General features: G+C 47.3%; 1 protein-coding gene across 2 annotated transcripts in view; it reads right to left on the bottom strand.

Annotated features, from left to right (window-relative positions):
* Nucleotides 1-24553, bottom strand: part of LOC130358873 (gametocyte-specific factor 1-like) — an 89738-nt gene that overhangs the window by 13917 nt on the left and 51268 nt on the right. For both annotated transcript variants that reach the window (XM_056562783.1, XM_056562784.1), the window contains exons 5-6: nucleotides 15578-15704; nucleotides 8119-8199 (exon numbers count right to left, since the gene is read on the bottom strand). In XM_056562783.1, the coding sequence (XP_056418758.1) occupies nucleotides 8119-8199; nucleotides 15578-15704 (208 nt within the window). The remainder of the gene's footprint in view (nucleotides 1-8118; nucleotides 8200-15577; nucleotides 15705-24553) is intronic.

The following is a 24553-nucleotide window of genomic DNA, read 5'->3' as shown; positions in this document are numbered from 1 at the left end:
TGGGAGACCGAAAAGGAGGAGCCATGCAGGCCACACCCTGCAAAAAGGTGCGGACATGGGAATTAGAGGCCAACTGCCATTGGAAAAGGATAGAGAGAGCAGACACCTGACCCTTAAATGCTGACCCAGCCCCGCCTGAAGAAAGGCAATAAGGCGCGGAAGGGAAAAAACCACCGGAGAAAAATCTTGCGCCACGCACCACCGAAAATAAGCTTTCCAGGTGTGGTGGTAAATCCTGGCCAAGGAAGGTTTGCGTGCCCGAAGCATAGTACGGATAACCCCCTCAGAAAACCTGCGGGCCTTCAATACCGCGGTTTTAACCGCCACGCCATCAAATGCAGCGACAGTAAATTGGGGTAGCAAAGGGGACCTTGAAAAAGAAGATCAGGACGAAGTGGTAGGCGCAGCGGCACGTCGTCGGCCAGTCGGACCACGTCTGCGTACCACGCGCGTCTGGGCCAGTCTGGGGCCACCAGAATGGCAGAGACTCCCTATGCCTTGAGTTTCCTCAGAACCCTGGGTAGGAGGGGAAGAAGCGGAAACAGATAAGGGAGACGGAAGGACGACCACGGAATGACCAGAGCATCTACCGCCAGGGCCAGGGGATCCCTTGATTTTGCTACAAAGAGGGAAACCCTCCTGTTGAGGCGAGATGCAAAGAGATCCACATCCGGGGTCCCCTAACGGTCGCAAATCTGCTAAAACACATCCGGGTGGAGAGACCACTCCCCCGGATCCGCCGAGGAGAGGCTAAGAAAGTCCCGAGCCTCGGCCCAGAGGAGAATCTTGGAGACCTCCTCCATCGCCGAGCGACTCCGGGTGCCGCCCTGGCAATGTATGCAACGGCCGTCGCATTGTCCGACTGAACCCGGACCGGCCGACCCTGAAGGAGATGCTGCCAATGGAGGAGGCAAAGGAAAATCGCCCGAAGCTCCAGGATATTGATGGGGAGACGGACTTCCCCAGGGGACCAGCGACCCTGGACCGTCATGTCCCGAAAAACCCCTCCCCAACCCAGGAGACTCGCATCGGTGGAGACGATCTGCCACTGAAGGGGAAGAAAAGACTTCCCCAGAAGAAGGGGAGAGTGGACCGGACCGGAGGGACTCCATCCGAAAATGAAGCAGGCGCAGATGGCGATTGAGCAACTTGAGGTCCAGAATGGGACGGACCAAGCCCTCCTTTTTGGGAACGACAAAGAGGTTTGAATAGGACCCTGACCCGCGTTCCCCCCGGTGGAACCGGCACTATCACTCCCTGGGAGAGGAGAGAACGCAGAGCGGTCTGAAAAGCCGCCGCCAAGGAAGGGGACTGAGGGGGTGGGATTGAAAGAAACGGTGTCTTGGAAGAGAAGAGAATTCTATGCGGTAGCCTCCTGAAATGACGTCTCGCACCCAAGCCTCCTGGACCTGAGACAGCCATAGGTCCTGGAAAAGAGAAAGACACCCTCCCACCCGACGCGGGTGGGGGCGCCCCTTTAGGAAGAGGCAAGCTTACGGGTACCCGATTTGGCAGCGAAACCGCCAGATCGGTTGCCCGACTTCCATGATGGACGCGCCCTGAAAGAGGGTGTTCTACGAGGAGGAGGTTGTGCCTGCTTGGAGGGACGACCCGGAGCCGGTGACCAAAAGGAAGTAGTCTTCTGGCGGGGTTCTGAGCGCTGAGACCTGTTCTGCGAAAGCAGAGAACTCTTCCCTCCCGTATCTTCAGAAATAATCTCATCCAACCGTTTTCCAAAGAGGCGGGAACCCATAAAGGGTAGCTCCGTCAGAGACCTCTTCGATGCAGGTTCGGCGTCCCACCCTTTCAGCCACCTGGCGCGACGAATGGCAACCAAGTTGGCCGAGGCAAAGGCCGAGAAGCAAGCGGATTCCAAAGTGGCTGAGCAAAGGAAATCGCCCGCTTGAGAGAGCTGCTTCTGCCAGTTCTTCCCTGGAAATTCCAGCAAGGACCCCCTGGCGGAGCTGGGAAGCCCAAACTGACACCGCCTTGGCCACCCAAGTGGAGGCAAAAGTGGCAAGTAATAAGGACCCAACAGCTTTGAATGCGGACTTCGCTAGATTTTCCATCTTCTTGTCAGCCGGATCCTTATAGGAGTTCTCTAAGCTAAAACTTTTAACCCCCGCTGTGCCCGGGCTGTAAAACTATACATAATAAACTTTCACTTACCTGCCTACGATCCCCCCCGTTGTTCCGATATCGCCGTCCCGTTCTCCGGTCCGGGTCTCTTCCGGCCTATCAGCGGCCGCAGCAATGTCCCGTCGCGGCCGCTGATAGGCTGAGTGCAGAGTGAAGTCACCGACCCGCAGGAAAAGGAAGCTGACAGGGACCGGAGCATGGGCGGCGATATCGGAACAACGGGGGATCGTAGGCAGGTAAGTGAAAGTTTATTATGTATAGTTTTACAGCCCGGGCACAGCGGGGGATAAAAAATTTCAGTTGGAGAACTCCTTTAACCCCTTAACGACGCAGGACGTATATTTACGTCCTGCGCCGGCTCCCGCAATATGAAGCGGGATCGAGCCGCGATCCCGCATCATATCGCGTCGGTCCCGGCGCTCATCAACGGCCGGGACTCGCGGCTAAAAACCACACATCGCCGATCGCGGCGATGTGCGGTATTAACCCTTTAGAAGCGGCGGTCAAAGTTGACCGCCGCTTCTAAAGTGAAAGTGACCCGGCTGCTCAGTCGGGCTGTTCGGGACCGCCGCGGTGAAATCGCGGTGTCCCGAACAGCTGACCGGACACCGGGAGGGCCCTTACCTGCCTCCTCTGTGTCCGATCGGCGAATGACTGCTCCGTGCCTGAGATCCAGGCAGGAGCAGTCAAGCACCGATAACACTGATCACAGGCGTGTTAATACACGCCTGTGATCTGTGTAAAAGATCAGTGTGTGCAGTGTTATAGGTCCCTATGGGACCTATAACACTGCAAAAAAAATGTTAAAAAAAAGTGTTAATAAAGGTCATTTAACCCCTTCCCTAATAAAAGTTTGAATCACCCCCCTTTTCCCATAAAAAAAATAAAACAGTGTAAAAAAAAATAAAAATAAACATATGTGGTATCGCCGCATGCGTAAATGTCCGAACTATAAAAATATATCATTAATTAAACCGCACGGTCAATGGCGTACGTGCAAAAAAATTCCAAAGTCCAAAAAAACGTATTTTGGTCACTTTTTATTCCATTAAAAAATGAATAAAAAGTGATCAAAAAGTCCGATCAAAACAAAAATCATACCGATAAAATCTTCAGATCACGACGCAAAAAATGAGCCCTCATACTGCCCTGTACATGGAAAAATAAAAAAGTTATAGGGGTCAGAAGAGGACATTTTTAAACGTATAAATTTTCCTGCATGTAGTTATGATTTTTTCCAGAAGTGCGACAAAATCAAACCTATATAAGTAGGGTATCATTTTAACCGTATGGACCTACAGAATAATGATAAGGTGTAATTTTTACCGAAATATGCACTGCGTAGAAACGGAAGCCCACAAAAGTTACAAAATGGAGTTCTTTTTCCGATTTTGTCGCACAATGATTTTTTTTTCCGTTTCGCCGTGCATTTTTGGGTAAAATGACTAATGTCACTGCAAAGTAGAATTGGCGACGCAAAAAATAAGCCATAATATGGATTTTTAGGTGGAAAATTGAAAGGGTTATGATTTTTAAAAGGTAAGGAGGAAAAAACGAAAGTGCAAAAACGGAAAAACCCTGAGTCCTTAAGGGGTTAAGAGATGCTGCATCCGCAAGGGGCAACAAAGTGGACTTGGACAGGCGGGAGACCGGCGGGTCAACCTTGAGCGGAACCGTCCACTTAGTGACTAGGTCCTGAGGGAAGGGAAAACGTGTTTGCACCTTCTTGATTCCCTGAAAACGCCTCACAGGGTGTTTCCAAGCAGCGTCCAGCACGGTGTCAAATTCTGCATGAGAGCTAAACGCCTTGGGAGCACGCAGTGATTGGCGAAAGGAGACTTCTGGATCAGGATCCGAAACTCCGGGGTCCTGCAGATGAAAGGTGTCCCTTATGGCTGACACTAAACTGTCCACCACATCGGACTTTGTAGAGTAATCCTCAAGATCCGAGGCGGAATCTGAACCTTCGTCCACCCCTTCCACAGAGGAACGGGAGTCAGCTCTTACCGGGGGAGAGGGAGACCTGGGATGAGAGAACAGGGACCTAGAACGCCGACCCGGAGAATGACCCCTGGAACCTGGGGTATGCCCTAGGGCCGGGGAGCGAGACTGGCAAAACGAGGGGCCACCCTGGGCCTGCTCCCGTGAGGAGCCAGAGGGAACTACCTTAGCGCGCTTAGAAACACGGGGAAAAATCGGTTCCGGGGAAGATTCAGTAGAACCCACAGGAAATTTGGACTTACAACTCACACATGCATAGTAGGTAACTAGAGTAGTCGCCTGTCTGGGCGGTGGGTCGGGTCTGGGGTCGGACATAGCTGGTAGCTAGAGACAACAAGAAAAAAAACTAGAGCAATCTCACCCGGTCTGTATCCCAGTTCTGGAGAAAAGAGGCAGAGCTGAGGAAGCCCCCGTTATCCCCTGCGTGAGGTAACTGAGCAGAAAAAGAAAGAGAGAGCGAGCAGGGGGGAGGAGCCAGCCACCAGCAAAGGCAGGCCGCCTCCCAGAACCAGCCATAGGGGAATGCGAGCGGTAGCTGGAGCCTCGGCACACGCGGCCGCCATGTCCCCTAACCTACACTTACTCCGGCAACTCAGCCGGAGGAGAGAAATCAGCCGCGCGATCCCTGCAGCGGCCGAACGGACCACATGCAGGGAGAGACGCCGGCTGTGAGAGCCGCCGCCACGCGCGGCTCAAAGTGAAAGTAAAAAACACAACAGGCCGAGGCGGGGAGGGGAGGGAGACGGAAGCACGGTCCCGCCGTCCCGACCCTGCCGAAGTGCACGTCCCCAGAATAAAAAGAGTGCCCCGTCCTCTACAGAGTGGCCCCAATAGTAAGCTCCCTTCATGGAGCAAAGAAGCACTGTCCCGGCGTCCAGGGGGAGGGGGGGAGAGGATAGCAGGGAACATACTTCTAGGGGTCTCCAGAGGTTGCAAGCCCCTTAGAAATAATAAAAAGGAGTACCCTTGTAATTAAACACTCCAGGTAGAGGGGCTGGGGGGGGGGGGGGGGGGGGGGGGGCAAACATACTCACCTAGCACCATACTCACCTGAAGATGTCTACCACCCAAAGATATCTTCAGCCAGACTTATGGATGCCGGCATCATGTCATGCTGCTACAGACCAGGACGAGCAGAGAATACAGGGGGACCTGGACCCAACGGTACTACCTCAGGTGCTAGCCGTTGGCGGGAAGGGGTTAACGGTGCATTTGTAACTTATGTCCCGTGCCCCTTAGCAGCATATGGGGGGGAATAGGTAGCGCCATGCTCCTGAGCCCCCACCTAAAAAAAGTGAAAAATAAAATGAATGAAAGAAACTAAACAGTCCCTAACTATAAAACAAGAAAAAGAGAAGACCAGGTCTGGAGAACTCCAGACTTGTGTCTTGCCTCCTAGGACACTAAGCTAAAAACTGATAAGTTCAGAGCCAGTAGGTGGGGTATAGCCTGCCGGGAGGAGTCGACCTTTTTTTGTTTGCTTAGTGTCAGCGCCTTCTAGCGGCAAGAGCATATACCCATGGTCTGTGTCCCCCAATGGTTTCCGGGCCAAGAAAATTTATATTTTTTAATAAGATTAGAAATAAATAGTAGCCAGACAAGTTAAGACTCAAGACTTCTTTTCCAGAAGTGATTAAAAAGTCAGAAGATGGACATTTCTTTTTTTTTTTTACCAAAAGCTTTTTGAGGATTTTTAAATTCTAATATAGGCCATACATTAGAACAATTATTATTTGTTAAGGAAAACTCATCCCACATATAAACGTGTTATTTATGGCAAAATCTTATATGATAGGAAATCATATTTGAAATGGTCTCCCAATGGCCCTGTAAGAAGTCCACTGTGTGGAGAGCTATACTTAACCTAGTCCCATTTGATGCACTGTAATCACAGCAGTCAGTGTTAGTGACAGCCCTAAGAGCACAGCAATGACATGGGCCGTGCCCGGGCTGTCAATCATGCTGAGGGGGCGTGATTACAGCTGGAACAGCGGGACTAGCTAAGTATAGCGTCCCTGCCCAGGGGACACTTTTAAACATTCTATCCTCATCATTCTTGCAGGCAGGAACATCTCTTAGGGATGTTGAGGAAAGATTTTACCATACATAGCACATTACCATGTGTGATATGACAGGTTCCCTTTAATTTTTATTTTCACTTTTATCTACTTGTAAATGTGAATAAAGAAAACACAGCCATATTTACTGTCCCCATACCATTAGAGCTGTAAGTTTGTCATTTTTACTGTGGGAGAACATAATCTTATGCACAACAGAAAAACTGCAGTAAATCAATTTAAAGGGGTACTCTGCCCCTAGACATCTTATCCCCTATCCACGGATAGGGATAAGATGTCTGATCACTGGGGGTTCCGCCGCTGGGGACCCCCCGTGTTCTCAGTAGCGGCACCCCACTGTCATCACAGCACAGAGGAAAATCTCTGTGCATGATGGGGCGATACAGTGGCCGGAGCACCTTGATGTCACGTCCCGGGCCCTCAATACAAGTTTATGGGAGGGGCGTGGTGCCTGTCACGCCCCCTCCCATAGACTTACATGAGACATTAGGAGGAACAAGGAGGACTGGCTCAAGATATATAATCGCAACGTGTGTTCCAGCATAACTTCCAAATAGCTAGAGATATTTCGATGAAACTTTGCACATGTTCTTATATGTCCACTAACCACATACAGTTACGCCAACACTAACCCAACCCCTTATGCAAAGTTGTGTTTTGAAATCCTGTGCAAGTCTATGGGACTCCAGTACATCTCCTGTAAGCGTTACTCTCGGGCTGCAAAGATTGCCCAGGACTTTTAAACACCCTATCGCCTGACCAACTTGTTAGTGAAGTATGATTTTATTATCTGGCAGGCAGGGTCAGAGAATAATTAGTGCTGGGGATGGGATATATGGTCAGGATCAGAGGACAAAAGCATCATTGTTGCTTTTCCTCTCCCACGAAGTTTAGGTAGGAAGACCGTGCAACACCGGGTACTTTGCTAATATTTATTAAAACAGAAATGTAAGAAGTGGTAACAAGCCTTTAAAAGGCCAGCCAAATTTAAAGAGGTATTTCAGAGATTTTTTTTTTTCATATCTGAGCTCAGGGTACAGTTAAAGCGGTACTCTGATATAATGAAATTGTATTTAAGTAAAAAAAAAACTATCACTTCAAAGTCAGCCTAGAGCAGCAATTTATACCCTCAATATACTTATTGATAGCCTTTCATCAAAGCTATCTTAAAAGGGGTACTCCGCCTCTAGACATCTTATCCCCATCCAAATGATAGGAGATAAGATGTCTGATCATGGGGGGGTCCGGCCACTGGCACTAGCGCATTCTGAACACGGAAGCCTGAGGCCCCAAGCATCCGTGTCCAGAACGCCGCAATGCTAGCCTGGAGGACGCAGTGAGCCTGTGCAGCTGGACCCCCCCTCCCAATTAGACATCTTATCCCCTACTCTTTGGATGGGAGAAAATCTGTCAAGGGGCAGAGTACCCCTTTAAAGAAAGTCCAGAATTCTTGGGATGTCTGGTTGAAGGAGATTGGAACGATAGTCATCACAACATTGGACACATTTATTCCACTACTTTAAATAGATGGAAGAGGTGGTTTCTTTTTTTGCTTTTAAAAGAAAAAACAGTCATCAGTGTTACCCGCACTAACCTAATGGTAAAAGTGTGTAGTGTGGGTGACACCGATGACAACCATACTTACCTGTCTCCGTTCCGTGGTCCCGTTATCTTGTTTTGTATCTTCCGTCCCGGCAGGGTGCTTAGACAGGATGTTCCTGACATCATGGCTGCCGTTTCCCCAGGCCTGCCCGCAGCGGTAATTAGCAAAGAAACAGCAGCGGTGACGTAAGGAAGCTCCGCTTGTGCCCAAAGCCCTCTGCCAGAATGGAAGATACGGAGCAATATAGTGGAACAACTGAACATTATACTGAACAAGTATAAAAAAAAAATTTCTTACCATTATCCCAGTCTTCATTACAGGGAGGGGCATTCCATCGACTCGGGCTCACATCTCTTTTGTACGTGCTCTTTTCATCAACTAAAAACACACAAATTAACATTACAATAACATTAAAGACTGAAAGAAGGCAGCAGATGAAAAAAAGTAGATATTTTATGCTAACCGTAAAATCTTTCTCGGAGGATCCATTGGGGGACACAGCACCGTGGGTATATGCTCTTGCCGCTAGGAGGCGCTGACATTAGGCAAACAAAAAAAGGGGTCAGCCCCTCCTGGCAGCATATACCCTCACCTACTGGCCCTGAGCTAATCAGTTTAGTCCCAAAGCAGTAGAAGGCAACTGACAGAAAAGAAACCAACAGGAGTCTGAGGAAACCCGACAAAAAAGAAAACCGATCCACCGCTCGGACAAAACCAACGAAAACTGTACCCAATCCATGGGTGGGCGCTGTGTCCCCCAATGGATCCTCTGAGAAAGAGATTTTACGGTAAGCATAAAAAATCTACTTTTCTCGATCGGAATCCAATGGGGGACACAGAACCGTGGGGCGTACTAAAGCAGTCCCCGGAGTTGGAAGAGAAGTACTAGGGCTGCACGATATGGGAAAAAATGTGAGATTGCGATTTTGGGCTTAAATATTGCGATGTGTGATATAATAAAAAAAATTGTGAAATCCCCCATTTCATGGCCAAGTGCCTCCATTTCACTTCTACCTACCCATTTTGTGCCCAATTTCACATTCCCCCCCCCCCTTGTCACACACCCCCTTTGTCACATCCTCCTGTCACATTTTCCCCGTCACATCCCCCCCCATGTCACATTCCCCCCCCCCATCTCTTTTCACATTTCCCCCCTTGTCAAATTCCTCCCCTTCCCTTGTCACACACCCCCCCTTGTCACATTCCCCCCCCTTCCCATGTCATATCCCCCCCTTCCCATGTCACATTCCCCCCCCTTCCCATGTCACATCCCCCCCCCTTCCCATGTCACATCCCCCCCCCTTCCCATGTCACATCCCCCCCTTCCCATGTCACATCCCCCCCCCTTCCCATGTCACATCCCCCCCCTTCCCATGTCACATCCCCCCCCTTCCCATGTCACATTCCCCCCCCTTCCCATGTCACATCCCCTTCCCATGTCACATCCCCCCCCTTCCCATGTCGCATCCCCCCCCTTCCCATGTCGCATCCCCCCCCCTTCCCATGTCACACCCCCCCCTTCCCATGTCACACCCCCCCCCTTCCCATGTCACATCCCCCCCCTTTCCCATGTCACATCCCCCCCCTTTCCCATGTCACATCCCCCCCCCCTTTCCCATGTCACATCCCCCCCCCCTTTCCCATGTTACATCCCCCCCTTTCCCATGTCACATCCCCCCCCCTTTCCCATGTCACATCCCCCCCCCTTTCCCATGTCACATCCCCCCCTTTCCCATGTCACATTACACCCCCCCCCCCCCCTTTGCTCCTCGCACCACCGAAAATAAGCTTTCCAGGTGCGGTGGTAAATCCTGGTAGAAGGAGGCTTCCGTGCCCGAAGCATGGTACGAATTACCTCAGGGGAAAAGCCGCACGCCCTCAATACCGCGGTTTCAACCACCACGTCATCAAATGCAGCCACAGTGAATTGGGGGTGGCAAAGAGCATCCTGAGAAAGAAGGTCGGGGCGAAGTGGAAGACGCAGCGGCACGTCGTCGACCAGCAGAATGACATCGGCGTACCATGCGCGTTTGGGCCAATCTGGAGCCACCAGAATGGCAGGAACGCCTTCCACCTTGAGTTTCCTCAGAACCCTGGGCAGGAGGGGAAGAGGCAGAAAGAGGTAAGGGAGACAGAAGGACAACGACAGAATGACTAGAGCCTCCACCACCAAGGCCAGAGGATCCCGCGACTTCACCACAAAGAGGGGAACCTCCTGTTGTGGCGGGATGCAAAGAGATCCACATCTGGGGTTCCCTAGAGGTTGCAGATCTGTGAAAACACCTCCTGATGGAGAGACCACTCCCCCGGATCCACCAAAGAGCGGCTGAGAAAATCCAATTCCCAATTGTCCACACCCAGAATGTGGATCGCTGAGAGAGCAGGAACTCGGGCCTTGGACCAGAGAAGAATTTTGGATACCTCCTCCATCGCCAAATGACTTTGGCTACTGCCTTGGCGATTGATGTATGTCGACTGAACATGGACCGGTCGACCCTGAAGGAGATCCACCCAATGTACGAGGCAAAGAAAAATTGCCCGGAGCTCCAAATGATTGATGGGAAGGCGGGATTCCTGAGGAGACCAGCGACCCTGGACCGTCAGGTCCCGAAACACACCTCCCCAGCCCTGGAGGCTCGCATCGGTAGTGAAAGTCTGCCAATGAAGAGGGAGGAAAGACCTCCCCAGACAAAGCAGAGGAGAACGGATCCACCAAAGAAGGGACCACCACACCGCAGGAGGCAAAAGAATCTGGCGATCCAGGGAGAACGGAGATTTGTCCCACCTGGCCAGTATGGCTAGTTGGAGGGGGCCACAATGAAACTGGGCGAAAGGGACTGCCTCCATGTCAGCCACCATCTGGCCCAAGACCTACATGCAGAAACGAATTGGGAAGGGAGGGTCCTCGCAGGCGACAGACACCCAGCTGAAGAGATCGCAATTTGTCTAAGGGAAGGTAGACACTGGCTGCTGCTGTGTCGAAGAGGAGACCCAGAAATATCAGGGCCTGGGAAGGGGACAGATGCGATTTCTCCCAGTTGATCACCCAGTCGAAAGAGGACAGGGTGTGAAGCGTGATCTGAAGACTCTCCAGATTTTGGGTTCGGGACGGGGCCTTGATTAAGAGGTCGTCCAGGCAGGGGAGAACTGAGATCCCCCGGCTCCGAAGGATGGCAATTACTGCCGCCATGACCTTGGTGAAGACCCTGGGAGCCGTGGCTAGACCAAAAGGGAATGCCACAAACTGAAAGTGACCTGCCGAAAGAGCAAATCAAAGGAATCGCTGATGAGCCGGGAAGATAGAGATGTGGAGATAGGCATCCTGGATGTCCACCGATGAAAGAAACTCGCCCTGGTCCATGGAAGCCACCACGGACCTGAGAGATATCATCCGAAAGTGGCGGATACGTAAATGGCGATTGAGTAACTTGAGATCCAGAATGGGGTGAACCGAGCCCTCCTTCTTGGGAACTATAAAGAGGTTTGAGTAGAACCCTGAAAAACGCTCCTCTGGAGGAACTGACACTATCACTCCCTGAGAGTCTGCCAAAGAAGGGGCCCACAGAGGATGGGATTGGAAGAAACGGTGTAACCCCCTGAAATGATGTTTCGCACCCAAGAGTCCTGGACTTGAGCCAGCCAGATGTCCTGGAAGAGAGACAGGCGACCTCCCACCCGAGAAGAAGACGCAGGTGGGGGTGCCCCTTCAGATAGAGGTAGGCTTGTGGGTACCAGATTTGGCAGGGAAACCGCCAGATCAGTTGTCCTACTTCCATGAAGGTCGTGTCTTGAAAGAAGTGGCCTTTCGAGATGGGGGGATGCGCCTGTTTGGAAGGGCGACCCCATGCAAGCGGCCGAAAGGAACTCCCTTTCCGACGTGGGTCGGAGCAACGAGGCTTGTTCTGAGGTAGCAGAGAACTCTTACCTCCCGTAGCTTCAGAAATAATTTCATCCAACCGTTTCCTGGGAACCAGTGAAGGGTAACTCAGTCAGTGACCTCTTCGAAGCTGCATCAGCATCCCTCGCCTTGAGCCACATGGAGTGGCGAATCCGACTAAGTTAGCCGAGACAAGGGCCGTGCAGGAAGCGTACTCCAAGGCTGCTGAGCAGAAAAAAATCACCAGCCTGAGAGATCTGGCGAGCCATGTCTGCCAGTTCCTCTCTGGTGTCGCCAGAAAAGATACCCTGGCGAAGTTGTGAAGCCCAAACCGACACAGCCTTGGCCACCAAGGTGGAAGCAAAGGTGGGAGGCAATGAGGACGACCCAGCCGCCTCAAAGGCGGACTTCGCCAAATTCAGAGAAGTGGACTTGGACAGGTGAGAGACCGGAGCATCAACCATAGGTGGCACTGTCCATTTGGAAACCAAGTCCTGAGGAAAGGGAAATTGGGCTTGAACCCTCTTGATTCCCTGGAACTTTCTTACTGGGTTTTTCCAAGCAGCGTCCAGCAAGCGTCAAATTCCGCATGAGAACTGAAAGCCTTGGGAGCATGCCGAGAGCGGCTAAATGAGACTTCTGGATCAGGATCCGAAGTTCTGGGGTCCTCCAGCTGAAAAGTGTCCCGGATGGCTGACACTAAACTGCCCACCATTTCGGACTTTGCTGAGTAGTCCTCATGATCCGAAGCAGAATCTGGAGTCTGAACTCCGGGTCTGGAGTCAGTCATAGCTTGTAGCCCAATAGATAGTAAAGAAAAAATTGGAGCAATCTCACCAGGTCTGTGTCCCGCTGCAGGATCAAAGGAAGCTGTAGCAGAGTTGTGAGGAGACCAGGAGCCGCTGCGTGAGGCACGGGGCAGAGAGAGAGGGGGGGAGGAGCTAGCCACCATAAGGCAGGCCACCTCACAAAACGTATGTCATTGGCCAAGAAAGACCCCCCCCCCCAAGCGCGCGCACCAGCTGATAGGTGTATCAGTGACCCCTAGGTGCGCACGCTAGAATACCATAGGGCACTTACAGCGGTGGGAGGAGCTTTGCAGCATGTGGAGAGAAGTTCTGGCACCGCCGCCGCTGCCATGATAAAAAAAATCCTGCGGCCCTGCGAAAAACAAAAAAGCCAGCCGCACGAGTCAGAAGCGGCTGGCATCCATATATGACAGAGGGAGCTGTCGGCCGAGATGTCGGCTGCACACGGCTCCCAAAAATGAAAGTAAAAATGTCCTGACGGCCGCGAACGCAGCGCAGCTGCAAGAGCTTTCTGCTGTGCTGAATAGAAAAATAAGCAGTGCAGGGGAGAGGGAGAACTGTCCCGCATTCCCTGGAGCGCCGGCACTGAGAGTATTAAGACAGACCATAAGGTAGGACTTGCATGTAGTCCTAAAATGATGTCCCCCTGCAAGAAATTATCCCCCTAGACACAATAAAAAGGAGAGAAGTCCCGTCCTCTCACATAAGGGGCTTTATATGGGTTGTGGAGGGTGAAGGGGGGGCGGGGGTCATACTTACCCTTTACCCGCTATACTCACCTGAAGATGTCTTCAGCCAGACTTAAAGATACCTGCATCACGTCATGCTGCTACAGTCCAAGATGAGCAGGAAAATAGGGGGACCTGGACCCAAGGTGCTGGCCGTTGGTGGAAAGGGGTTAACGGTGCATTTGTATTATGTCCCGTGCCCCTTAGCTGCATTTGGGGGAACAGGTAGCGCCACGCTCCTGAACCCCCACCTGAAAACAGAAAATATAAAGGATAAAAGAACCTAAAACAGGCCCTAACTATAAAAACAAAAAGAAGACCAGGTCTAGAGAGAACTCCAGACCTGTGTCTTGCCTCCTAGGACACTAAGCTAAAACTGATTAGTTCAGGGCCAGTAGGCGGGGTATATCCTGCCAGGAGGGGCTGTCCCCTTTTTTTGTTTGCCTAGTGTCAGCGCCTCCTAGTAGCAAGAGCATATACCCACAGTTCTGTGTCCCCCAATGGATTCTGATGGAGAAAATGGGTATTAGAATCAGAATGGTTTAAACTGAATGGTTTATATAGAATCAGAAGCTGGGCACCATAGATAAACCTCAAAATAACGGCACCAACCACAAAATAGATGTATCAAAATAATATGAAAAGTTTACACAGACATTAAACCTATTAAAAAGCATGAAAAGGATATCTTTAGGCAGCAGACTCAGAACGTGGTGGGAATTGCAAATACACCATGGTATGCTAAATTAATCCCGGTAACTAAATGAATCAAAAATGAGTGTCACACATCTTGAGGAGACTACAAAAGTTCTGCATTAGGGCAGCAAAAAGTAATACAAAGCATAAGTACAATAGTATGAGAGAACATTTGCAAAAAAATGTGGAAAAAAGAGAATACCTACCATATACAATGCCTGAAACCTACCCCATAAATACCCCATTGTACGTTTCGCACACAGAATGCTTTGTTAGCTTAGAAAAAAGGGACCCTATAGACTTCCAAAAAAGTAGTGCTGGGCGGTACGACCAAAAATGCAAATCACAGTATTTTTTGTAAGTTAATGCGGGTCCATGGTATTTAACAGTATTTCCCCCCCCCCGCCCCCCCTCCACACATGCTGGGGAACTAATCATATGTGACCCACGGAAGCTGCTCTGCTTCTCTAACCCCCCCCCCCCCAATGAATTATCAGGCGCAGCACTGCACTGTCCCCCACATCAGGGAACTAATCATATGTGACCCAGCTGTCCCCCCCCCCTGTGAGCCGCTGGTGCTTTAAATGAATGAGTTGCGTGCCGTGGTGCTGGAAATTATTAATAAAGGACATCTGTACTGATTAATTCTACATATTACTGTGCCCGGGCTGCAAAAATAAACTTTGACTCACCTTCCTACGTTGCTCCGGTATTGGCCTCACTGTTCTCCGCTGCGATCTTCATGCTGCTTCCTCGGGACGGGAACGTCAAAGAGCCGTCAGCGTATCACCGGCTGCAGCGATGTCCCGCCTCAGCCTATAAGGTCGTGTAAGGAGCCGGCCGGCTCCTTACATGACAGTGCCCTCAGCCTATCACCGGCCGAGGCTGGACATCGCTGCGGCCGGTGATACGCTGACGGCTCTGTGACGTTCCCGTCCCCAGGAAGCAGCATGAAGATCGCAGCGGAGAACAGTGAGGCAGATACTGGAGCAATGGGGGGGAACGTAGGAAGGGGAGTCAAAGTTTATTTTTGCAGCCCAGGCACAGGAATATGTAAAATGAATCAGTACAGATGTCCTTTATTAATAATTTCCAGCACCGCGGCACGCAGCTCATTCATTTAAAGCGCCGGCGGTTCACAGGAGGACAGGGGGAGCAGCCGCTGCAGCTGATAATTTATTCATTCGAAGGGGGAGGGGCCCTACCGGTATTGCGGTATAGGAAAAATTCATATCGTACAGAATAAAAAAAAAACGGTATTCGGTATGAACCGGTATATCGCCCAGCACTACAAAAAAGAACTCTATCAGTAACTAGAGATGAGCGAACTTACAGTAAATTCGATTCGTCACAAACTTCTCGGCTCGGCGGTTGCTGACTTTTCATGCATAAATTAGTTCAGCTTTCAGGTGCTCCCGTGGGCTGGAAAAGGTGGATACAGTCCTAGGAGACTCTCTCCTAGGACTGTATCCACCTTTCCAGCCCACCGGAGCACCGGAAAGCTGAACTTTTGCTCATCTCTATCAGTAACAATTATATAAAAGATTTGTAAGCACAGTGAACGCCTTTCAGGATCTCTAACATTCAAGTCAAACATAATTTCACCATCAGCTTTGATAACTTATTGTTGCTTTCCACTTGCTTACCAATTTCTTTTTCAATGCCACTTTTGTCATCACATCTAGAAATATGGAAACTCAGTTCTCCTCTAGGTACCATATGACGAGCATTAAAAGGGCAGGCAACAAACTGATTTGCAAGTTCAAGGTGATTCTAGAAAAAAAAAAAAAACTTAATACATTATATACTATTATAAGAAAAAACTAAACAAGAGCTTGTATATTTGTATACAAACAGATGTACAAACTTTTTTAACTAAATAAAACCTATAAAACTATGCTAAACCTGTAATTGTATGGGTACGGGTCCGCTCTCTAGCCAAAATTACATAAAAATATTGGCGCTTATTTATTAATGTTTTCACAAAGCTTTTTCTCTGGTTTTGCGCCCACATTTGTGACACACGTAATGTGCAACACAACGTGCGACAATTGGCACCAGAAAAACAACAGACAAAAACCCTACAAAAGGGGCGTATTTCCCATCATTTGACCAAAACCATCCATTTGCCCACTAGAATACTCCACAAAAGTTGAGTTTGTGATTTGGAAAACATATCTAGTTGAGACCAATATATGGAGGGTGGAATTTGACCACTAACTCATAGACTACCAGGAAAAGGTAGCCCAAAAAAAACCCTTTATTTCCCATATATCAAAAGAGTGAGATTAAAAGTGCAATCTTTATTGTATTCGGTTCGCACTTAATGGTGTTTTAAAATGTAGAGCACCATATCGTCCTACTTGTTTGGTTCTGTATATATATATAAATAGACCATCCGGTCTATGAATTGAATGCACACTGAAGCGGAGACGAGGTGCCTGCAGACCACCTACATTCAGCGCTATAGTAGGACAATGGTGCTCAAAGTTAAAAACTTAACATGGCCCCCCTCGACATGTTTCACTGCCTCAGCAGCGTTATCAAGAGGTAGATGGGCACTGAGTTAAAAAACGCCGTGCAGGGGGTTATAATACCTCCCTTCATGATGTCACAGGATATCAGGATTCACACATCATCAATTCTCCACCAATGCCTCTCCTGCATTGAGGAGTGACACTTTAATCGACCAATCCACGTCTCTGTGTTTGATCACCCAATCTCTGTTTCGGTTCCCTATGCCCAATCACAGTTCCGGAGCCTTGACTGGCACGTCCATCGGCGAATCCCTGTAGGGTCAGTTGCCGATGACGTGCTGCGCTAAGTTCACATGCGCGAGGTGATAGAGCGGAGGAGCCGGATTCGACTCATCTGCGCATACTCCGTTCTCCGACGGCTATAGTAAACTTCCGGTTGCGCATCTCAACCTGCGCGAAAACTTAGAAATCCTTCATATGCGCCGGGGGAGATGCGCGAAAACATAGAAAAATTAGTGAAGACTCATATCTATTGAGTGGTATAGACTTAAAGTATGAGTTAAATTCTACAGACTCAATGGGCTGAATTATAATGTATATATTACTATACATATTGTTAATTTGTTTAGCAAATAAAATAGAGTGGAAAGGCTTTTCCTGATCTCATCTATGTAGATGAATATGATGAGAATCTGATAGCCCAAAATAACAGGAAGGTAGAAAAAAGGGGGGGATGAAAGTAAGAAAAGGGAAAGGCAGGGGGGGGGGAGAAAGAGGGACACTGTAGAACTGAGTCAATGTTGAGGAATTAAGTCATCAGGCTGATAAAGGGGGATGGGAGAGAAGGAGAAGTTGATATTGGAATTGTGTGTCCTAAAAAACATGATCACTGTGACACCAATATAAGGCTTAAATGCGACACTCACGTGATAGATACATGAAATACCATAATTTCAAATTTTATGAATAATATTTTATTTTATTTTATTTTAAGGCAGGTAAACTTAATTAGATGAATGGGCTGAAAGTAAACCCTTCATTCAAGCCCAAAGGAGACATAGATTTCAGTCGGTAAATCCACTTAGCTTCCTCCTGTAGAAGCTTTTTATCCAGATTGCCACGTCTTGGTCCCAAGCGTGGTCTGGCCAGGCCAAAAAATCTCAAACAGGACCAGTTGCCCCCATGATGAGACCAAAAATGTCTTGCTAGAGGTGTATCTGCTCTAGTCCGTATCGTGCTTATATGCTGGGAAATCCTTCTTCTGAACTGTTGAGTGGTTTTTCCTACGTAAATCATAGGGCATCCGCATTGTGCTATATAGACAATACCGGAGGTTTGACAATTGATAAATTCCCTGATCACATACCTTCATCCATCAATAGGATTCACAAAGTCCTTTGTTTTAGGGACTCTCTGACAGAAAGAGCAACTTCCACATGGATAAGAACCAATAATAGTGGACCTCAGCCACGTTTCCTCCACAGGGTCGGAAAAATGGCTCTTGACTAAGTGTTCTCTGATGTTTCTCCCTCGTCTGAACGTAACGGACGGATAGTCGGTAAGTACTTCTCTTAGATCGCAATCTGCCATCAAAATGGGCCAATATTTCCGCAAGACGTCCATTACCCGGCGATTGTTCTGATCAAAAGTCCCTATGCATCTCACAATTTTCTGCCCTGATGCTATCATAGATCTTTTGTTAGTGGTGAGTAATTCATTTCTCGGAGTGTCCCTAGCTCTAGCGAAAGCCCTATGTAGGACTTTCTTTGGATATCCTCGGGAAATAAATCTCTGATATAGCAATTTGCTCTCTGCCAGAAAGGCTTCGTTGGATGAGCAATTGCGTCTCGCTCGCAGGTATTGCCCGACTGGAATGCCTCTCTTTAAGGCTACCGGGTGATGACTCCTCCATTGTAGGAAACTATTGGTGGAAGTCGGTTTCCTAAATATCCTTGTATGAATACTGCCACTCGAGTCCAGGGAAATGTTTAAATCCAGAAAATTGAGAGTGTTTTCATGTATTTCGTGTGTAAAGTGCATACCTATATCATTTTGATTAAGTGCCATAACAAACTCATGAAATAAAGTGATAGTGCCATCCCAAAATAATAAAATATCATCAATAAATCTACCCCAAAATAAAATGTGACTGGTGTACTTGTGTAAGGTGTCTGAAAAAACTATAGTGTCCTCCCACCACCCTAAAAAGAGATTTGCGAAATTGGGTGCACAAGTAGTGCCCATAGCGGTGCCTTTGCATTGTAAATAAAAGTGACCATCAAATAAAAAATAATTGTGAGTAAGAAGGAAATGAAGTAAACATAATACAAATTCATTGTGACTGGTGTATTGTGTACCTCTTGTGGATAAAAAGTGTCGAACTGCCTCCAGGCCTAATTCATGCTTTATATTAGTGTATAGCGCCTCAACATCGAGGCTTGCTATAAAGGTTTGGGGCGGAAAAGAGGTTTCCTGGAGTCGAGTGACAGCATCTCCTGTATCTTTAATATACGAAGGGAGGGCCACCACAAAGGGGGCCAGAATCTGGTCCACATACACACTTATCCCCTCTGTCAAATTTTCATTCCCTGAGACGATAGGTCGTCCAGGGATAGGGGTTTTCTGCTTGTGTACCTTAGGTAGTGCATATAGAGTTGCTATGGTTGGTTTGGGGTTAAACATAACCCGGAATTCATCCTCTGTTATCAAACAATTTGTCTTGGCCTCTGTCAAGATGGTTTTCAGCTCCGTCACATACACCTCAGTGGGATTGTTGTCTAATTTCTTGTAGGTGGAGGGGTCCTTTATTAGTCTCAATACCATATTCTTGTAATCAATCTTATTCATAATTACAACATTTCCTCCTTTATCAGAGGGTTTTATGATGATTTGCTCATTTTGCTCCAATTCTTTCAAAGCCTTGGACTCCGCCATTGTAAAATTCCGAGATCTGCTGGAATTCTTGATTTTCCCTAGGTCATTCGTGACCATATCCACAAAAGTTTGAATGTTCCCATATTGGCTAAGGGGTGGTGTGGTCCTGGACTTTGGTCTTAAATCCGAGAAGGGTGGATCCATCCTCCTGACTCCTGTGTCGTTCTCCTCTAGAAGATCTACAAGATCCAATATAGCTCTTTCATCACGCTCCCTATTTGTGGACAGATTAGATTCTCTATTCTTGTGCATCTTATGAAGTGCTAACTTTCTAGCGAAGAGGTTTATGTCTTTTATCCAGGTAAAGGAGTCAAAGGAGGGTGTTGGAACATACGATAGACCTTTCTTTAAAATGTCAGTCTGAGAGGATGTTAATTCATGGGAAGACAGGTTAATAACTTGCATTTCATCCCTTTTAATCTCGACTGGGAGGGATAAGCCCATTTCTCCCGGTCTCGAAGTTGGACTCCTCCACCTAAAAAAGTCGCTGGTGTTGGTAGATTTAGTGTTCCAGTAGTCATCATTGGAACAGCTGTGGTCATCACTGGCTGTTGGGCCAAAGGCGCAGAATGAGTAGAGGAGGAGAAGGCAGGCACAGGGGGAGAGACCCCCATCATATTTGTCCCTTCTGGATTTCCTTGAGTTGTACCGGGATAACATGTTAATTGGGAATGTATTCCCATCACATTTGTCCCATCTGAATTTTTTTTGAGAGGGTCCAGGATGGCATGTTAATTGGGGGTGGGTTCCTACACTGTGGAACTGGCTCACAGAGTGATTCCCCTGGATAGGTCCTTGAGTATATGCTGTGGTACCCTTTTGATAGGGGCGTCTGTTAGGATTTCTACGTTTGTTTTTGTATTTAGGTTTCGTTGTCGGATTATATGCTCGTGTTGGTACGTTTGAGGTCTCGTCAGATTCAGATATCTCAGACTCCGAAATATCTGTATATTGGTTGATATAATTGCCTTGTGGTCTTTTGATATAAATTTGACCAGTATCAAAGTCTCTCCTGTCTCTAATATATTTGTTATGTTTCCTTTCTTTTATGTCTGATTGGAAATTTTCTATGTGTTTTTGTAGCCTTTGTTCCAAATTAGAGAATTCAGGATTGCTTTTGAAAGCTTGTATTTCTTCAATCTGACTCTCCAAATGAGCACCGACAACGATAAAGGCCTTTTTCTCGTATGTTACTAAATAATCAAGCATACGTAGTGAATTCTCGGTCAGGAGTTGTTGCCACCCTTGTATAAACTCCTTATCCTCCTGATGTGAATTGGGCAAGATGTTAATTCGTAAACCCCTATATACTATCTTCTGTTGGAGATAGGTCTCTAGGCTCGCTATCTCCCACCAGGAGCGAATGTATTTTTTGTAGGTTTTTTGCAGATTACGAAAAGCTGATTGTATATCAATCTGGTTCAGTGGTAATTCATTGGCTGAGAATACATGTTGGGCTTGTGCCAGAAAGATATCTGGATTTAATTTAGTGGAAAGAAATCCTGCCATAATATAGACAAGACCGGGAGAAATGGGCTTATCCCTCCCAGTCGAGATAAAAAGGGATGAAATGCAAGTTATTAACCTGTCTTCCCATGAATTAACATCCTCTCAGACTGACATTTTAAAGAAAGGTCTATCGTATGTTCCAACACCCTCCTTTGACTCCTTTACCTGGATAAAAGACATAAACCTCTTCGCTAGAAAGTTAGCACTTCATAAGATGCACAAGAATAGAGAATCTAATCTGTCCACAAATAGGGAGCGTGATGAAAGAGCTATATTGGATCTTGTAGATCTTCTAGAGGAGAACGACACAGGAGTCAGGAGGATGGATCCACCCTTCTCGGATTTAAGACCAAAGTCCAGGACCACACCACCCCTTAGCCAATATGGGAACATTCAAACTTTTGTGGATATGGTCACGAATGACCTAGGGAAAATCAAGAATTCCAGCAGATCTCGGAATTTTACAATGGCGGAGTCCAAGGCTTTGAAAGAATTGGAGCAAAATGAGCAAATCATCATAAAACCCTCTGATAAAGGAGGAAATGTTGTAATTATGAATAAGATTGATTACAAGAATATGGTATTGAGACTAATAAAGGACCCCTCCACCTACAAGAAATTAGACAACAATCCCACTGAGGTGTATGTGACGGAGCTGAAAACCATCTTGACAGAGGCCAAGACAAATTGTTTGATAACAGAGGATGAATTCCGGGTTATGTTTAACCCCAAACCAACCATAGCAACTCTATATGCACTACCTAAGGTACACAAGCAGAAAACCCCTATCCCTGGACGACCTATCGTCTCAGGGAATGAAAATTTGACAGAGGGGATAAGTGTGTATGTGGACCAGATTCTGGCCCCCTTTGTGGTGGCCCTCCCTTCGTATATTAAAGATACAGGAGATGCTGTCACTCGACTCCAGGAAACCTCTTTTCCGCCCCAAACCTTTATAGCAAGCCTCGATGTTGAGGCGCTATACACTAATATAAAGCATGAATTAGGCCTGGAGGCAGTTCGACACTTTTTATCCACAAGAGGTACACAATACACCAGTCACAATGAATTTGTATTATGTTTACTTCATTTCCTTCTTACAATTATTTTTTATTTGATGGTCACTTTTATTTACAATGCAAAGGCACCGCTATGGGCACTACTTGTGCACCCAATTTCGCAAATCTCTTTTTAGGGTGGTGGGAGGACACTATAGTTTTTTCAGACACCTTACACAAGTACACCAGTCACATTTTATTTTGGGGTAGATTTATTGATGATATTTTATTATTTTGGGATGGCACTATCACTTTATTTCATGAGTTTGTTATGGCACTTAATCAAAATGATATAGGTATGCACTTTACACACGAAATACATGAAAACACTCTCAATTTTCTGGATTTAAACATTTCCCTGGACTCGAGTGGCAGTATTCATACAAGGATATTTAGGAAACCGACTTCCACCAATAGTTTCCTACAATGGAGGAGTCATCACCCGGTAGCCTTAAAGAGAGGCATTCCAGTCGGGCAATACCTGCGAGCGAGACGCAATTGCTCATCCAACGAAGCCTTTCTGGCAGAGAGCAAATTGCTATATCAGAGATTTATTTCCCGAGGATATCCAAAGAAAGTCCTACATAGGGCTTTCGCTAGAGCTAGGGACACTCCGAGAAATGAATTACTCACCACTAACAAAAGATCTATGATAGCATCAGGGCAGAAAATTGTGAGATGCATAGGGACTTTTGATCAGAACAATCGCCGGGTAATGGACGTCTTGCGGAAATATTGGCCCATTTTGATGGCAGATTGCGATCTAAGAGAAGTACTTACCGACTATCCGTCCGTTACGTTCAGACGAGGGAGAAACATCAGAGAACACTTAGTCAAGAGCCATTTTTCCGACCCTGTGGAGGAAACGTGGCTGAGGTCCACTATTATTGGTTCTTATCCATGTGGAAGTTGCTCTTTCTGTCAGAGAGTCCCTAAAACAAAGGACTTTGTGAATCCTATTGATGGACGAAGGTATGTGATCAGGGAATTTATCAATTGTCAAACCTCCGGTATTGTCTATATAGCACAATGCGGATGCCCTATGATTTACGTAGGAAAAACCACTCAACAGTTCAGAAGAAGGATTTCCCAGCATATAAGCACGATACGGACTAGAGCAGATACACCTCTAGCAAGACATTTTTGGTCTCATCATGGGGGCAACTGGTCCTGTTTGAGATTTTTTGGCCTGGCCAGACCACGCTTGGGACCAAGACGTGGCAATCTGGATAAAAAGCTTCTACAGGAGGAAGCTAAGTGGATTTACCGACTGAAATCTATGTCTCCTTTGGGCTTGAATGAAGGGTTTACTTTCAGCCCATTCATCTAATTAAGTTTACCTGCCTTAAAATAAAATAAAATATTATTCATAAAATTTGAAATTATGGTATTTCATGTATCTATCACGTGAGTGTCGCATTTAAGCCTTATATTGGTGTCACAGTGATCATGTTTTTTTAGGACACACAATTCCAATATCAACTTCTCCTCCTCTCCCATCCCCCTTTATCAGCCTGATGACTTAATTCCTCAACATTGACTCAGTTCTACAGTGTCCCTCTTTCTCCCCCCCCCTGCCTTTCCCTTTTCTTACTTTCATCCCCCCCTTTTTTCTACCTTCCTGTTATTTTGGGCTATCAGATTCTCATCATATTCATCTACATAGATGAGATCAGGAAAAGCCTTTCCACTCTATTTTATTTGCTAAACAAATTAACAATATGTATAGTAATATATACATTATAATTCAGCCCATTGAGTCTGTAGAATTTAACTCATACTTTAAGTCTATACCACTCAATAGATATGAGTCTTCACTAATTTTTCTATGTTTTCGCGCATCTCCCCTGGCGCATATGAAGGATTTCTAAGTTTTCGCGCAGGTTGAGATGCGCAACCGGAAGTTTACTATAGCTGTCGGAGAACGGAGTATGCGCAGATGAGTCGAATCCGGCTCCTCCGCTCTATCACCTCGCGCATGTGAACTTAGCGCAGCACGTCATCGGCAACTGACCCTACAGGGATTCGCCGATGGACGTGCCAGTCAAGGCTCCGGAACTGTGATTGGGCATAGGGAACCGAAACAGAGATTGGGTGATCAAACACAGAGACGTGGATTGGTCGATTAAAGTGTCACTCCTCAATGCAGGAGAGGCATTGGTGGAGAATTGATGATGTGTGAATCCTGATATCCTGTGACATCATGAAGGGAGGTATTATAACCCCCTGCACGGCGTTTTTTAACTCAGTGCCCATCTACCTCTTGATAACGCTGCTGAGGCAGTGAAACATGTCGAGGGGGGCCATGTTAAGTTTTTAACTTTGAGCTCCATTGTCCTACTATAGCGCTGAATGTAGGTGGTCTGCAGGCACCTCGTCTCCGCTTCAGTGTGCATTCAATTCATAGACCGGATGGTCTATTTATATATATATATACAGAACCAAACAAGTAGGACGATATGGTGCTCTACATTTTAAAACACCATTAAGTGCGAACCGAATACAATAAAGATTGCACTTTTAATCTCACTCTTTTGATATATGGGAAATAAAGGGTTTTTTTTGGGCTACCTTTTCCTGGTAGTCTATGAGTTTGTGATTTGGAAAACACACATCAGGGATGTAAAATTCCTATCGCCCAACG

The sequence above is a fragment of the Hyla sarda genome, chromosome 2 (assembly GCF_029499605.1).
Source record: "Hyla sarda isolate aHylSar1 chromosome 2, aHylSar1.hap1, whole genome shotgun sequence".
Lineage (NCBI taxonomy): Eukaryota > Metazoa > Chordata > Amphibia > Anura > Hylidae > Hyla > Hyla sarda.
This window is presented reverse-complemented; position numbering and strand designations above follow the sequence as displayed.